We start from the raw sequence: 18,039 nt of genomic DNA, 5'->3' as shown, positions 1-18,039 counted from the left end.
AAATATGTACAGGCTGTTTTTCACCGCTGCTGCTACAATGACACACACACACATGAACACACACGTACATGAAGGTTTAAATGATCTTCAGGAAATCTGGCTGTGTGTGTGTGCGTGCACTGCAGCCGTCTGAGTGGCTTGTTACCATCCAGCGAAGGTCTGCTACATGGCAGGGAGGGCAGGGGGGGGGGATCGACGTGCCTCCGCTCTCTCTCTCTCTCGCTCTCTCTGTGTGTGTATGTGTGTGTGTGTGTGTGTGTCGCTCCGTTAGTCTTTCTGTCTGCAGTATGCCACACAGTGTTGCTCTCTCGCTTCACTCATCTTCCCGTCTACTCGGCCATTTATCTCTCCTGCCCTCCCCCCCCTCTCTCCTCTCTCCTCCCTCCTCCCTCGCTGTCTCTCTTTCCGTATTACTCTTTCTTCCGTTCTGCCTCCCCCTCCCACTGTCTTCATCGCGCTCTAATCTTCCTTCCATCACTATGGCATTTGTCTTTCCCTGTCAGATGCACAAGTTTGCATGTGTGTGTGTGTGAGAGAGAATTGTTAGGCCCAGGTTATATAGCTACAAAATGACACCTTATTGCTTAAGGAAGTCTGGTGATATTTTAGATTTTTCTTATCGTTGACAAATCCAATGAAAAGACAGAGATCAACAATGAACTGATCCTGCTAACAAGTGTTTGTTGTCTGTGTATCCTGTGTAAGCTAAGCTAACCAGCTGCTGGGTGGTATCGAACTGCTCATCTAACTCACTGCACAAAGCATATTTCCCAAAATATCAAACTATTTTGCTACACAAAATTCTGTTTATTTTTTCAGACTTTTCTATGATCATTGCTATTTTCTTGTTAAATACTGGATAGTTTCAGCCCTTCCGCCTTCTAAAGGCTTCAAATTAAACAATCTGAAAGGGGAAAACCATTCCGAACCCGTACTGTATTACACCTATGAGAAGGGGTCACAAGTAGACATTGCTTTGTTTTAAAGGGGACGGACACAAATCAAAAAGGTTGGTAACCTCTACTTTAAACATACACATGCAGTATACACAAACACTGCTCATTCAGAGATTTTCAACTCTTCAAACCAAGTCATGACCCCAACTGAGCCCACAGCTTCCATCCAAACACACATACTCATACATACATACATACATATACATTACAGTACACACACATGCACATGGCTAAGACAAAAAGCTAAATGTAGGAATATATATATATAGACATCCATTTCCCACCAAAATGACATCACAGGGTTTTGTTAAATCAGGTTCTCTCTTAACATGCAATGACGAACACAGGTCTGCACAGATCGCCTCCCCCACATATTTCTACTTCCCTTTTTTAAGACACTCGCTCTTTGTCTCCTTCCCTCTCTTCCTCACCCTCTGTCTCATTAGGCAGTATCTCATTTTGAGGAGGAGAGTATTAAGCCAATCAGAGAGAAGAAGAAAGAACAGAGGAAGGAGGGAGATGGAGAGAGATGGAGAGAGATGGAGAGGTTGCAGGAGGAAGAGGGCAGAGATGAAGAGAGAGAGAGAGATACAGGGAAAGAGAGGGCGATGGATGGATGGATGGAGGGATGGAGGGAGGGAGAATGAGAGAATAAATAGCTCTGGCGCACTCGTCCCCCATTACCCCGGGAGGGCACTGTCGCCATGGCAATGTGGCAGAAAAAGGATAGCACAAGCATGATGAGCTTCTACACACACATTTACAAATGAAAACTGTGATTCACACATACATCTGCACACATTAACAGTTTCATAGAGACAGTTTTGACAAGTTCATACTTTCAAGCGGATGTGTGCGCAATGCACACTGTCTTACACCTTCCCATAATTATTTATATACAAGCACACATGGAACATCTTGATTAAACTTGAACTGACAGATTTTTTTTGGCTTAACTTGGGGTCAGCGCAACAAGTTGTAAACACGGCATTGACATATTATCACCATATAAAGTTGTTAGGGGTAACGTGTAGTGAACAGTTGCTTATTTACACTTCCAATAGACACGGAGCAACATTAGCATTAATTTGGAGTCAAAGTCTAATATTTTCTCTCTTTTAGCTCTGTGTTTGGTCTCCACCAACTGAGGGAAATATCTGTCTCTAGCTGCTAAATGTTCCATTATGTTCACCAACTAGCTGCTAACTGTGTCTGTCTGCCGTTTGGTGGTGCTGGGCAGGTAGTGTACAGTGGGGTTTTATTGCTTTTTCACTGAAAAAAGCTGCCTGCTGGTGGAAATAACACTGATAAAGAGCGGAGAGAGTGAATCAAAACAGTTAAGCTGCGTGTAGTAAAACCATGACCTGAAAGATGCTAAAACATAGTAGAGTTTAGCAGGTTTTTGACCAGATGGTGGAGCTACATGAAAAGTTCAGGGATCAGTAAAGTTATAACAATTCATCAAGAGGGGGACGTGAATGTCTGTGACAAATTTCATGGGAATCCATCTAGTGATTGCTTAGACATTTCAATGTGTACCAAAGCAGTGGACCAACTAACAAACCGACATTGCCATCTAGAGAGGTATATATATATATATATATATATATATATATATATATATATATATATATATATAGAGAGAGAGAGAGAGAGAGAGAGAGAGAGAGAGAGAGAGAGAGAGAGAGAGAGAGAGAGCCGCGTTGCTAGCAAAAATTTTCAAATAAAAAAAATAGCAAAATATTGATTAGTGCAGCTTTAAATCTAAGTGTTTTTCCTATGTATTCTATCCAAGGTAAATAACGGCCCCTGCTAGACTCCAATTATGTCTCTGTAACCCCTTTGACCCGGACCAACAATGTGTTTTGGCTCTTGGCAGGTCCAACCATATCAGTTTGTCCACAGCTGCAGAGACAAAGTTCAGTTCCCAGTTCATTAATGTTGAAGGAATTGTTCTTTGTCAACAAACCATGCCTGTTACAGAACTTCAATAATGCAAGATCCAGCAAAATAGGGACTAGTGGAGAAACACTAAGAATTTTGACCCACAGAGTAAAACAAATCACCTAAAGTCAGTAGACTGATGTTAAAAATGGCTTTAGCGTCGCTCTCATGCCTTTGTTGCAGCACACTCATCTTGAAAAGTTGTTTGGATGGCAAATGTGGTGGTTAATTAGCTTAAGAAATCTTGTGTGCATCCAGCCTGAGGGCAAACCAGAGAATGAAAGAGGGTGTTCTGAGCCAGCCAGCCCCCTGTAAACTCTTATGTAAGGCAGAATCTGCATCCTGTTTCTCTCAGCTACATTATTGATGTAGGCTTCTGTTACCACACTGAGTGTGTCTGTGTGTGTACGTGCATGTGAACGTGTACACCTGTAAGACACTACCTCTTGCCAAATAGTCTCTCACCTCTGCTGTTCTGTGGGATCGGTGGTCTCCTCCAGCTGATGTATTATCACTTTCTCTCCTCCCCTTTCCACCTGCATGCTCTTTTGTTCTTTCTTCACCTCCTTTCTTTTCCCCACTTGTATTAATGTAAGTTCCCTTCCTCCTCCTCCTCCTCCTCCTCCTCTTTCTCTCTCAGACCTTCATTTCTCACTAACAGATGTTCTCTGCACCATGTGGGAGGGCATTCCTCTTCTCTGCTATGAAAACTAAAGAAAAAGAAGACTTACTTGAAGGAAAGAAAAATCAAACGAGGACGACAGCAAAACAACTCCCGAACTCAGCAGTCTCAAAGTAACGCCTGTGTGTCCTGCTTTCCCCAGTAGAGAAGGTGTCAAGTTAAAGATCAGAGTGCTTTTGCCTTTTTATAACACACTGCTCCCAGCATTACACAATATCTGAAAGGTCATAGAAGTGCATACACACATACACACACACACACATGACCGAGCAGCTAAAGATGACTGGAAGTCATATAGAAAAAACACTCACACACACACACACACAACAGCAGCAAATTTGAGGGAGGAAGGAAAGCATATATCTGACTCCTTAGACCTCATGGGCTCTTTGAAAATTCAAAAGAGCACCGTGGGAGTCCTCCTGCAGGTCAAGAGTGAGGAATGGATGAGAGACGCGGGAGGGGGGTTGTGATAAAGAGAGACAGGAGTGAGAGACATGTAAGAAAAACAGGAGAAAGATGTTTTTTTTTTACTCTTCTTCCTTTCCCCCCCCTGAGAATGAGAGTAAAGTCTGGCACTCTGTAGCGCTTAAGGGAATTAGGAAAAAAGTCTGTTTATGAGTGACTGACCGAGTATTTTACGTTTCCAACCAAAAACAGTGGCCCGAGTTGAAAAAGGGGGACAGTGGATGGGGAGTGGGTTAAATATGTGTGTGTCTGAGCATGTGGGGCCATGTACTGATATGGTGGCTGGGCGCTGGATGCTGCAGTTAGGTGACCCACTTACACAGAACTCCCCCCTCCTGAACACACTTACACACGCCTCTGAACACACTCGCACCTCACCCGCTGGAGACTGGAGGATGCTTTGGCCCCATTTCAGACAGTAATGTGTTTCAAGAGTTGTGGGAGATGAGGTGGGAGGTGGTGTGTGTGTGTGTGTGTGTGTGTGTGTGTGTGTGTGTGTGTGTGTGTGTGTGTGTGCGCGCGGTGGGAGTGAAGTACAGAAGAAGATATGGGATTAAGGGATAAAGCAAAGGAAACAAAAAAAGGAAAACAGATAGAGGTCACTGAGCAGATGTACTGTAGGTATGTATGTGGGAAGTACACACTAGGTGGCCCTGTGGATCAAAACAAATGAACAGGGAATATCTGGTATCTTGTTCAAGTGTGTGTCTGTGAGCGTATTTCTCTCCCAACTAATCTAGTACTGCCATTGACTCTGTGTACCGCCATGACATTTAACACAAAGGTCAACTCCTCGCTGGTATGCACGAGATAACAGGCCAGACACATCCATTGTCCTCCACAGAAAAACAGTAAGATAATACAAGATAACACCACACAAATGAAGAAGTGATGAACCTGAATTTATTATGCATCCATTTCATTCATGTATGAATATCTGATCGGGATCCACTGCGGATAGGTGGCTTGCATGGAGCAATCAGCTCAGTGGGAATTAACTCATTCACAACTTTAGAGGTCTAACAGAAAAGCAGAAAGTGTGAGCAGAACTTATTGGGAGATGTATAATATTACCATCTAGTGGAGAAAATAAATCACAACAGATTTATCTACATTATTCGCTGGACACAGCATATTTCCACCTACCAACAGGAAGCTACAGTACAGGGGGGGATTTCAACTCAAAATATATTCAAGTCTGTCATCACTCAGTAGTTCTTAAATTGTCTAAATTGCTATAGAAGTGGAATATTTTTAAATACCTTCCTGCATCGAGGAGGCAACTCTTCTGAGTACTTTGTGAAGCATGGCAGGTCCACTACACATTGTGATCTTCTGCTCTGATGATCTGATACGTGCACAAGAACTGTCAACTAAAACTATCACGTTCTCCTCTGGTGGGGTTCTCTCGACAGGCCTTCACAGTACAGTAAGAACAGCTCTCCTTAAACATGCTGCTCCATTTCCACGCCTTTTGAACAAAAACATCCGCACACAACACTGCACACACACTCTACACTGCTACACCCACACACTATACGAGGTGATGCTCTGAGGTTGGTTGTGTTTGTAAATGAAGTACAGAAAATGAGACAAAAAATCATGTAGAAATATTTACAGTGAGTGAGCAGGTTCAGTATGGCGACTTCTTTTTTGACACGCAGGCTGTTGTGATGATCGACACTGAATTTTCTGGTATGGAAGGATTATAATGTAACCTCAGACTGAGCTTGGGGACTTAAAATTGATTACAGAAAACTTGTGTTACAAATGAAGGGCATGGAGTGTAAGAGACATCAGCATTTACCAGACAGAGGAAGTCTCACGAAAGATGGTAGTGAGTTGCATTGTGGGAAATGTAGGATCCAGAGTTTTTAAGCTTGGCCCATGTTAGGTACTAAGAGTCAGGATCTCTCAATGGAGTTCTGCATTGGCCTAAAACTGATACCAGACCTTAACTGAACTGAATCTTTTGTTTTATTTCATTCATTACTGACCGTTAGCTCGCAAGACTAATGCAACACACTGGCTACACTCTCTTCCCCTCTTCCCGATGGGCACTGCATATCTACCTTAAACAACACGAGACATGCAATGACACCGATGACTGGCAGAGTCAGAGAAAACTAGAAATTTCTTAATAAATTACATTTGAAAATAACCAAACCCGTCCAGAGCCTGAGGCTTTATGCAACAAAATGGCCATGGCAGGTTGCAGAACTCTTGCATCAATTTTACCTTCTCGTCTTCTCAAATTCTGACTTAATGGAAGTGTACTAAATTGCTGGAGTACCTCTTTAAAAGGAATAGTTAAACATTTTGGGTTATTGGCTTATTTGCTTTCTTGCTGAGAGTTAGATGAGAAGATTCAAACCACTCTCATGTCTGTACACTAAATATGAAGCTGAAGCCAGCAGTCGGTTAGCTTAGCTTAGCATAAAGACTAGAAACAGGGGGAAACAGCTAGCCTGGCTCTCTCTGAATGAACAAAATCCACCTACCAGCACCTGTAGAGCTCAAATGAGATAAAACATGTTCATTAGTGAGCTATATAGGTGCTGGCAGCGGATTTTGTTACACTTGAACAGACCCATTTATTTTAAGATTTGTTTTTTTTTTGTTTTTTGTTTTTTTTTTTTTATTTCATTTCACACAACCAGAGGTTTTTAACCACTACTGATCAGCCTCATCTGACAAACATGATGTCAGCTGGTCAAGCTCGACTGGTATGACCAGATTCATCCTTTAAACTCCAGTAGAAATGCTTTACTATGTAATGGAACAACTTCAGCATCACTGCACAATTGGAAACAGGGTAGTGTAATGAGTACTACAGTAGGAGATGAGAGGAAAACACTTGGCTGCTGAACAGAATATGTAAATGTAATCAACCATCCAGAGACCATCATATGATTTGTCATTGGAGCATGAGGTTTGGTGCCGTTGTGGGTCTTCATCAGCGAGAGGAAGAAATGCAAACCGCAGGTGAAAAAACTGGTTTAGACAGCTGTGTTTATTATTCAGACGTTTCGAATATTTATTCATCACATATGAGGTAGCAGTGTGGAGCTGCACAGAATGAAGGGGGAAGAAAAAACAAAGATTTATTATGAAACAGCACTGGTTCTGATTCATGTCACTGCAAAGTAGAAGTCATGCAGGGCCTCAGCAGTATAGTAGTTATGTGAACACAAGCGATAAAATGCATTCAATCATAATGATCTAGTGTACAGCACAAATCCTTTCTGAGGCCTGAACACATTTTAATTAATGCAAAGACTTAAATCTTGAACCTCAGTAGGTGCCATTTCAAGTGAAACTGGGTAGTAACACTGTTGTTAGGCCCTAGCAGCAAACCATGTCAAGGTGGAAGCATGTGCACACACATTAATCACAAAAGTCTACACATCAATATTGCAATGTCTGAACATGCAGCTAATCTGTTCTGGTGAAGAGGCAGACCACAGGAAGCAGATACACTCTTTGCTTTGCTTGCTATAAAGACGCCACTTCAAGGATTGATTGTATTAATCCCCCCTATTATGAAGTCTGACATACTATGATGCTGATGTTGAACGCACCGATATTTGCATGAAATAATGGAGCACTTGGGTGAATTTAACAGCTTAACAGAGCATTCTTTCCAGTTTCAAGATAACTCCCTGTTACACTATAACTGCTCTCTCTATTAAAGCCTCCTGCCATAAAGGGGGAAAACAGATCCAAACAAACCGTTAATTTCATAATGTGTGAGGCCTGTGAGCAGTATCTCATTTTGCTGAAATGCTGCATTTTTATTTAATAAAAACACAAGTAACTTGATTAATATAGCCTACAGATTTTTTTCAAACTGCCTCTACTTTATTAATTGTGTCATAGGATGGGATAATTACAGTTCTATGAAAATTGATAGTGTATTTGGGTGATTGCTGCCGCCTGTCGTCTATTTGCTGTATGTTTACTGTGAGCAGAACTTGTGCTGTTGTCATTTGGACGCTAGATGTCGTTTTTGAGCAAGTAAAGAAAATAAAAATAGTAAAACTACTTCTACTAGCAACAATTCTGATTTATAGGGACTTAATTTACAGTACTGACATGATATGAAAGCAGCTAAACAAACAATAGTTACGTGTGTTAGTAGTCACAGGGACATGAAAAGCCGTTCCCTTAATCAGACTTTCTTTTTATGTAACAAATATAACTAATAATCAATACAAAAATAGCTTTGACCCATTATCCTGAGTCTTTGCAGCAAAATAAAATACGGGTACGTTTTAAGAGAAAACCAATTGGCGTTCATTAAAGAACATGGGACATACATATAGCTGACCTTGGATCTGAGTTATCCTCATTCCTTCGCTCTCACTAATGGCATTAGTGGTGTCAATCTGACTCCAGGTCGGTGTTCTCTGCGTGCTTCCACGCGGTGACCACGTGTCTCTCTCCGGCCTGCCAGCGGACCATGTGGAGCAGCAAGATGGCGGCGCGGTGGAGTGGGAAAGACGGGGATTTAAATGCTGGTAACAGCGACCTTCTGGCCAGCAACACTCCCAGTGAGGTACCGGTTTGCTCATTTTAGCTAATTTGACAGCAAAATAGCGGCATACGAGCGGTTCTCGATGTTTTAAAAGCCCTGCGAGGCCACATGCAGGCATGGCGACACGTGGCTGAAACAGGGTAGAACCACTACTGAGGTAACGTTAGTGACCAGGCAGTTGGCTCAGCTGGCCTATCCGTCTGCTATTTGGCCCATGTAGCTACGGAAACAGCTTAATTGCCAAGTTAGTTAATGTCGTAACCTCTTTGTTCATGTTTAACATAATAAATACAAGCATCGACGTGTGACAGCTGACAGGGAGACCGGCTCATTTCCTCTCAAGTACAAGATGTTCGGAGAAGGCTACACCCTCGGCACTGTCCTGCTCACTACACTGTCCCCTTTTTTCTTCTACAGTACTCTAGCTTTAGAGTCCTTGTTTCGCTGCCTCAAGCTTAATTATAAGTTGTTGCAAGGCAGGCACAGCTATACACTGCTTCACTGTCACCTGGGAGCGTATAGATGGCTTGTTACAGTAGGACAGGCCCTGAGAGCTCTTGTTTTAATTTCCCAGAAGATGGTGTGCAGGCTGTGAGTGACCCGCCTCTTGTCCCCTCAGTCTGCCCCCTTACACACCTCTGTCCTGACAAATCTTCGGTGGAGTGAGACGCTGCTCTTTGACAGCGTGCCTGTCCTGGTCCCATGATTCCCACGTGTATATGTGCACATGTGTTTGCAGCAGTTTTTTCAATTTTGTGGAGCTGAAACGATTACTCGATTTAAGCAATTAGTTGAGTGACAGAAAATTAAAAGACAATCAGATCATTGTTGCAGTGCCAGAAATTAACTGGTGTCTGGTTGGCTTTCGTGGTCGTCAGTGATAGTAAACTAGATATCTCAGGTTTTGTACTGTTGACCGTTTTAGAAATTGCAATCAGCATTTTTCACTATTGTCCGATATTTTATAGACCAAATGATTAATCAAGAAAATCGTTAGTTAGTGGTTGCAGCTTTATTTTATGTTCCAAATTTGTTGAATGTCATGCTAATTTATATAGAGATGTCTCCTCATCAGTGTATTTATTTAGCTCATTGCTTAATAAACACGGGTTAAGCATCAGCTCTGCCTTGCGGCTGTATCTGGAGCATTGTCAGAATTGGCCTTTCCTCTTCATGCTGAGAAAGTTCATTTCGAGCTGTTGCGTGTGTGCCTCCGCTTCTGGTCCTGAGGAAGGAGTGTATTGCAAACTTGCAGGACGAAGGAATAGAGCAGATCAGTGTGCATACAAGTGCACAACACATGGGTGTAATGTGACGTTTGTGTGTTTGTGTCTCTGCAGTTGGTCCCGAGTCGACGTGATGTGGAAGGTGTGGCGATGGACCCACAGTCCTGCATGGATCACTCAATCCTGGCCATTTTTGAAGACTCCACTGTCGCATCAGAGGTCAGAGTTAAAGCAGATATATATGCATCACTGCACATCACCACAATAAACATATCTGGGAGTAGCCCAGGACTGTGGGCTTTATACATTAGAAGTTTGGTAGAAGCCCCCTTTTCTTATGTTGCTGACAGCATTTCTATTGACTCTCCTTCCGGGTCCAAAGTTGACACTCATCACATGTTGGTAGAATATGAATTTGGCGTATAAATCTGGATTCCGGTGCCCCTTTTCAGGATAAGAGTGGAGTGGAGGAAGAGAGTGAGACCCTGCTGTCGGCCCTGACTGAGATGCTGGACAGTGTGGAGGATGACGATGGGACTCCCTTCGACACCCTGCCAGACACCAAGCTCCTCACCCACCCGGAGCGTAGGGATGACTCAGTGGTGGGTGCACACTCAGGAACAAGAAACACAAGTCTTAAATAACTTATTTGGAAACAATACTTAAATTAAAACCTATTACCCAAAAGCCACTCCATTGCACTTCAGTGGTACTTCCTGGTTATGCTGTTCAAATTCAGGCAACTATGAACAGTCGTTAAACTGAAAAGACTGAAATATTACATGATAGCTTGGATAAAGATGAGCGACATACCTTGGAGAACTGAACATGCATGAACACAATAGTGAAGTGCCTACAAAATTTCTGACGTCCCATTATTAACCCTTTCTGCTGACAAATAAATAGACTCAAGAACTAACTTTTATTTTTATTTTTTTTCTCTCTTCTCTTTAGGAACCATCACTTGCAGACAAACTTAGACCAAGATCCAAATCACCAAATGTAACATTCACAATTAAGATTGAAGGAGAAAAGGAAGATGAGAGCAAAATAGAGAGAAGCAGCCCCCCACAGCTGTTCAGACAACAAAGTTCAACATTGTTTCATTCCAAAAATAAGAAAGCAAAGGCTGAAGTTGAGGTTTTCACCTCAACTTCTCTCGTCAACCTGGTGAAGATCATGCACCCCTACTGTCTGAAGCTGCATGTGGAAGAGGAGGGGGATAAACTGAGGAGAAAGCACAACTTATTCTCTCAGGAAGAGGTGTGGAAGTATGAGAGACCCACTGAAGAGTGTGATGAAGAGATAAATGTTGTGTCTGATGACGAGGTAGCTGTGAAAGAGACAAAGGAGGGAGATGAAAAGAGCGATGATGGCAAACTCTTGAAAGGTGTGTTGCTGAACGGAAACTCGTCCAGAGCGCCATCATCCAGAGAGAAGAAAAGGGTGCGCTTTGGCCACGTTCAAGTGGCTTCAATTGATGAATCAGTGGAAAAGGGACTGAACGAGAAAAATCTAACAAGTGGGCACACACGTGAAACTGTGTCGGCTCCACCGAACAGCGCAAAAGCACTTGAAATTCCAGCTGGCTCAGCACCTGAACCCGTACCTGGGTACGATATTGAGGTTCTGCCACCTAAAGGTGAGACAAAGGCCAAGTCACTCAGCCTCCAACAGTACAGACAGCTGCGCCAAAAGAGACAGCCCCTGGTGGAGAAACAGAGGAACTACACCACCAAGTGGCCCTCTGTTTCTGAGCCCCCCAAGGAGCTGACCCCCATCCTCTGTTTACAGGGACAAAGACAAAACAGCTGTGGACCAAAGACAGCACACCATTATCCAGATGGTCAAAGAAGTGGTGCTGATCCGCTCCATAGATCTCACACTGCTGGTTACAAGACCCATCGCACCTGTGCTCCGCCCAGGCCTCACCCCTCAGAGACCAAATCATCCACTCCTCTATGTCGCAGCACATTAAAGTGCCCAAGGACTGAATCCAAAATCATCTCACATGCTAGTCCACCGCCAGACGTCACAACTAACACCAGAGTTACTGTGCCTGAAAGCAAAATAAGTCCGGTAAAGAAACCAACACTGCTCAGTAGTGATCCCCCAAATCCCGTCCTCCTCCCCCTTCCAGTTAGCCAAACAGCATCACCCTGCTCTGACCACTCCTCATCAGAGTCCAAAGTGGAGTTCCTCAGCAGAGACTCCAACCTTGACAGCACCAGGCACTTTCAAGAAATCCACAATGAATCCTCAGGCACATCTCTTCAACAACAGCAATCGTCCATAGGGCCAAAGCCCAAAGTGATGTTACTAAACCAGGACTGCACCACCCTGTTTCAGGAAATTAAAAACAAGTTTACTGAGATAGCTTCAGGTCTCTCCTCTAGATCTCCAGCACTGTGCAAAACCACAACCGAATCTTCCTCAGGGAGCAAGAAACTACAGCCTCAAAAATGCAGCCCGAACCACACGAAAGAAACCAAACTGGAACCAGAGACTCCTCTATCACCAAGTCCAGATACAGTGAGTCAAATAAAGTGCCCTTCCCTCGCGCCATACTGCAGTCAGCCACCGTCTCACTCATTGCCGGAAGTTCTTCCCAGTAAATCCCCGCCTAAGGAACCATCGCCTGCCCTTCAGTTTGTCTGTAGAGTGCAGAGTGCAACAGCTGACTCAGGTAAAGTGTTGAGACATGGCTGCAATGAAGGCACTAAAGCTACATTTCTTTAATTGATATATTGAGTTTACTGTGACGATGCTAAGAATAAGGGGAGAAATAAACAGCATCTTCTAAAGTAATCTTTATATGTCTGTCTGTTCAGGAATTGAAGCGCCTGATCTGACCAGCCTGCTGGAGCAGTTTGAGGAAACACAAGGTGAGTGATCAGATTACTGATAACACTCTATTGTTGGATGCTCATGTCCAGTCTTGTGTAACTTTTTTTTGTTATTATTCTTCCTCCTCCAGCTAAAGAGGAGAGAGTGTGTGAGCCCAAACTTGTTAGTCCTACTTCAAACCTTCCAACAGATGGACACTTGGACTTGGACAGAACTCAGCCTGTAGGAAGAGAAAGAGGCTGCAGATCAGTACTGACGCCCCCTGTGGAACCACTTAAACCTTTAAGCACTTCAGAATCACCGGGCACTCCAAAAACCCTCAGGAATTTACCACATCTTCAGATGTCGGAGGGTGTGGACATCCCAGAGCCCCTCGGCACTGACATCATCCTCAGCACTCAACAAGATCTGCCAGCAAGACGCAAAAATCCTCCATCCAAGGCCATTCAGATAATCGACCCCCGTCCTCTACCATCCAAGAAGACGCACACTAACCTCTCAGAGTTCCCTGCCGCTCATACCTCTGCTCACATGTATTCAACTGTATCCTCCGATCACGATTACTGCGGGCCTGTAGACCGTTCACTTACAAGTGCTACTCAGCGTAGCAGAGCCTCTAAACTCAAGGATATTTCTAAAAGCACTGATGAATTGCAGGTGACCGCCCACGACTCAAGTGCTGCTGCCGAATGCAACAAACAGACCTCCACCGGTGAAGTTACCACCACTGTTAGTAACTCTGCAAAGTCTGTGATGCAGTGTCTCTCTGAGCAACCCAGATCAGAGACAAACCCGTCCACAGATAAAGTCCTGTCGCTTTCAGACAGTGCTGCCAAAGAGCAAGACCAGACAGCCCCGTGCACTCTCCCTACACCTCCACCCAGCCCTCCTGTCAGAGGGAGGGAGAAAAGGAGATATCGGAGAAGATCTCCTCGTTCTGACTCCAGCTGCAGCTCTTGTTCCTCATCGTCGTCGTCCTCCTCCAGTTCTGCATCGCCCTCTCCAAAAAGACAAAAGTAATCATCTTCTGTTTTTCATGTTCGGTTATTCATTTGTCCTCTTTGCCCATCACTCCTAATTCTCAATTTGTCCATCTTGCAGGCACCGACACAAGCGTTCAGAGAGCAGTTCATGTTCGTCGTCGTCCTCTCGCTCCATTTCCCGCTCCCCACCTCGGCGCTACAGGTGGTCTTACTCTCGATCGAGATGCAGCAGGTCGAGATCCAGATCTTGGACCCAGTCTAGGTCCCCATCCAGATCCCGATCGCCATCCCCGCGGAATTGCCATAGGCAGTGGAGAGATGTTTACAGGTCAGTTAATGTTGGAGTTTTCCATGTAGACATTTGATAACAGGAAAATAAAATGTAGGTGTTCCTTTTTAAATGTCAATTATCTCTGCGTCTCTTTCTGGCTTTACTGAGTTTACGAGTGTAATCTCTCTCAACTCATCATCCCTACAGCAGCAGAGAGTCCAGGAAGCTCAGGAGAGAGCATGAGATGAGGATTCAGAAGCTTAAAGCCATAGTGAGTAAAGGATTACTGACATGTCAGCTAATGTGTTTGTGGTTTCTTGGTTGAGTAATGAGTGGTGAGTAATTCAAAAAAAATGCTCTTATACAGGAAGAGCGCAGGGTGGTGTATGTCGGCCGCATCTGCAGGTCTATGACACACGATGAACTGAGAGAACGCTTCACTCAATTTGGAGAAGTAGAATGTGTGTCGCTTCACTTTAGAGATCGAGGGTAAGTATGCACAATTAGAATTATGTTTTTAAATGCTTTTATTGCCTTTTTACAGTGTTTTTTGTACCATTTAATCTGTATTTATCAGTATTAAAATCCTGCACCTTTGCTTCCCATAGTGACCACTACGGCTTTGTCACATTCTACAACATGAAAGATGCTTTCGCAGCCATCGATAACGGCGGCAAAGTACGGAAGCCTGATGAGCTGCCGTTTGACATCTGCTTTGGTGGAAGAAGACAGTTCTGTAACTCTCACTACGCTGACCTAGGTGAGACTCAAAACCACAAAGTCAATTGCATCGCTATAGTGAAGGCAAACATTTTCCCTTGTTGAAGTTGATATATTTATAGCTTATCTCTTGGCATACCCTGTCAAAGCCCCGCCACTGTTGTTTGTGCAAGCTGCACCATAGAAACCATAATATAATATCCCTGGTAGAATGTGAATTAACTGATTCAATCATTAGCCATTGGTGTCAATTGAGCAAAAAATGTGAGCGGAAGCAGCTGAAGCTTGTCATGGGCTGGATAATGAGTTCATAATTAGAATCAAGTGTGTTAGAGTGGGGAGATGCCTAAAACATGCATGCAGTAGCTCTCCAGGAGCAGGGTTGATGACTGCTGACATAAGATGTTCATTGTGCTTCACCCGGGCCTTGAACTCACAACCTTTTGTCACCAATGGCATGTTGTGATCACGCTGAACTACCCGCGAAACAGGAACGTCAGAGGTGGCTTCACACTAAGACTTATGCAACAACCAGGGTTGTGATAACGGCTTAAGGGCAGATTTCAAACCAGTGTCAAAAATTCAGTTATCAAGACAAAATTCTGAGAATTTATGGACTTCATCTAGACAACATAGTGATGTCAGTAATTTATTTTTACAAAGATTGATTGTTCCATAAATGACAAACTGATGTTTATAGATGCTCTGTTTCCATTGACTGCAGTGGTTTACATGAGGAGAGGATTCAAAATACTGTCAAAAATTCAGTTTTTGAGATACAATTCTGGAAGGAGGAATACCACATCTTCAGATGGAACTGTTTTTAAGCTTTCAGTTTTTCTTTAAAACCATCATCAGGTAGAGTTGTTAGAAAACATCATCAGCCCAAGTGATGCATCTGAGTAATGAGCTGGCACATCTGTTGTTTATTAGCGGTTGTATCTGACACCTCTACCTGCTCCTGATGATGGCTTTCAAGTCAAACTGAAAGCTTGAAACAATGCTTCCTTGCTTTTAGTGGATTTGGACATTGTAAGCTTCACAGAGTGTTTATTGCTGGGCTACTGTGTCAGTTACATTGTACACCCCTTGTATTTTTAATGCGGAAGTCATTGAACATAACAGTGAGCCTGTAAACATCCCTCTCTTCCTTAGATGCAAACAGAGATCCAGATGCAGACCCGTCTCCTGCCAAGAGCAGGTTTGAGGACCTCGACTTTGATTCGTTGCTGAAACAGGCCCAGAGAGGATTAAAGAGGTAGCAGAGCTGTGTGGGAGGACAAGAACACAGAGCTGCATGTGGCAGAGATGAACCTCAGAGCCTTATGCTCACACTTATGTAGCAAATGTTAGCATGTTTTTTTTTTTTTTCATATTTTGACTCTTAATATGCATGCAGTTTCTGATGTGTACAGTTAATATGTATGAATATGTAGCACTGTTAATTTGATTACATGTTATTAGATTTCTTTTGCATTCCATAACACACAAAGTTTTTTACATTTGTATATAAAAAATAAAGGCTGTGTTTCCTGATGATGATGATGAACTGTCAACTTTAGTTTATTTGGTTCATTAAATCCAAAAGAACCATACCAGTAAGCCATACAGTGCCATCTGAGTGCTTCACTATTAATATTATTCTTTACATCTATGTTTGACAGGTCGAACAGTTCGCTGCCACAGTACAAGTCTGTCAGTCTAATCGCAACATCTCTAGCTTAATTCTTCCTCTCAATGACCCTGGATCGTGTTTCTGCTTTCAGCTCTGTGTCTTGCTGGTTTCCATGTGTTTCATTTTCTGATATGGGCTCCTGTGGTTTTGCTGACTCATAACATCCAGCCAATTTGTTCTGCAGGCCCCTAATCTCAACTCCAGACTCTTGCTCTTTTTTTTTAATCAAAATTGTCTCTCTTGACACATCAGCTCAAAGCCTTTTTTATCTGCTGCCTTTAGATCCTCCGCAGCCTCATTCCCATCCCTTACGGAGTCAGCAACTTAATTAACGCTCACCACTTCATGTGCGTTAGAAATCTTGAAGACTGCCCCATCAAATATAAAAGTAGTGACATAAAATGTGGATTTAACTATGGCATCTCAAACTTTTCATCATTTTTCTGCTCTTCTATAACTTTTTTCTAACTTCTCTGCTCTTTCAATAGACCTTTCTCATAACAGACAAAATGAATTGTCAAACACAGGTGTAACATTGATTATAAATGTACTCCAATTAAGTGTTCCACTTCCCGGGCCCCATTGTGTCCCCACCAGCTCATTGTCATGGCTTTCTAGCACATCGAAACGAAACAGAGCTATCATTAATGTTATTAATTACACCTATGCCTTTCCTGCAATGGCATATTAAAATGTCTCCAGATCCACACACAACCTCTCACGTCCCCTGAACTCTATATACTTTGCTGGAGGTCGTCATTGCACCACTTGATCATATCATTGTGATTTTTTTAGCAATTAACAAACTGATTTTAGTCATCTATGTGGTCTATTGGGTTCAAGAAAAGACATGCAATATGTACAGTGGTCATTTATAGTTCCCCTCCACTCAATATTCATAGATTTAGGATTTTTCAAAAAGGGAGAAAGAGTAGGTATAATTTAACCAGGTGATTGAACTGTTTTGTGGAGAAAAAAACCGTATCACATACAAATAATGATTTTAGTCTTTTTATGTCTTTAAACATGTCTGGAGGGGAACTTTCAGCTAACGTTCAGGTTTTTATGGACAACTTGCCTCTTTTGAAGCATTAGGCACCAACAAATTTTGCATAGCACAGGTGTAAGTAATAAAATGAATAATGGTGCAAACCCATACTTCATCACTTGTTAAATGGTGATGGTCAGGCCTCTGTAAGCTCACACATAAGCTTGATTAGTATTCAACTTAATAATGTGTGGGGCTGCTATTACATCAGTCACAAATACTTCCACATACGGTGACAAAAGGAAACGTTCTCTAAAATCACAGGGACGTGCCATACTCATATGGAAACTGTAAAAAGAGTTTCACAAGTACACCCTCATCTACATAAACAGGTTAGCTTTAACAACAGAACAGAATATCTGGCAGTTACATATTTACTGCAGAGCTATGAAATGCAAAGTGTTCCTGTTATTTAGACCAGCGATTCCCTACCAGGGGTACTTCTGCAGCTACCAGGGGCTACATGGACCAATTACTACAAAAAATACCATTGAACAATAGCATAAAGAATCAGAATCAGAAATACTTTATTGATCCCAGAGGGGAAACCCTTTTGTTACAGCTGCTCACTGTCACGTCAGTGCACACAGGGATAGAAGCTCTAAGCAAATCAAAATATAATACACTATAATACAGGTAAGATAAATTAAGCACAAAGTGGATATAAGTATAAAATTAAAAT

General features: G+C 42.8%; 1 protein-coding gene and 1 long non-coding RNA gene across 6 annotated transcripts; one reads left to right on the top strand and one right to left on the bottom strand.

The window, feature by feature from the left end:
- Positions 1–7,036: 7,036 nt before the first annotated feature.
- LOC122873982 lies at positions 7,037–8,516 on the bottom strand. Its single transcript, XR_006377550.1, has 2 exons — positions 8,381–8,516; positions 7,037–7,119 (listed from the first exon to the last, which is right to left on the bottom strand). It is a non-coding gene; the product is annotated as an uncharacterized LOC122873982 (long non-coding RNA).
- Positions 8,394–16,179, top strand: si:dkey-93h22.8 (uncharacterized protein LOC449943 homolog). 5 transcript variants are annotated; one of them, XM_044191405.1, is made up of 11 exons: positions 8,394–8,608; positions 9,928–10,032; positions 10,266–10,415; positions 10,768–12,499; positions 12,645–12,698; positions 12,791–13,676; positions 13,762–13,971; positions 14,125–14,185; positions 14,282–14,403; positions 14,523–14,674; positions 15,790–16,179. In XM_044191405.1, exons 1-11 carry the CDS (start codon positions 8,513–8,515, stop codon positions 15,894–15,896), a joined length of 3,675 nt encoding a protein of 1,224 aa, XP_044047340.1. In that variant the 5' UTR covers positions 8,394–8,512; the 3' UTR covers positions 15,897–16,179. The 5 variants fall into 5 exon arrangements, with proteins under 5 accessions (XP_044047340.1, XP_044047339.1, XP_044047342.1 ...); XM_044191404.1 differs by having other exon boundaries at positions 8,395–8,608; positions 14,122–14,185; XM_044191407.1 differs by having other exon boundaries at positions 8,442–8,603; positions 14,122–14,185.
- The last annotated feature ends 1,860 nt before the right edge of the window (positions 16,180–18,039 follow it).

The sequence above is a fragment of the Siniperca chuatsi genome, linkage group LG3, assembly GCF_020085105.1.
Source record: "Siniperca chuatsi isolate FFG_IHB_CAS linkage group LG3, ASM2008510v1, whole genome shotgun sequence".
In the NCBI taxonomy this organism is placed as follows: domain Eukaryota; kingdom Metazoa; phylum Chordata; class Actinopteri; order Centrarchiformes; family Sinipercidae; genus Siniperca; species Siniperca chuatsi.
Note: the sequence above shows the minus strand (reverse complement) of the source record. Positions and strands in the feature narration are given on the sequence as shown.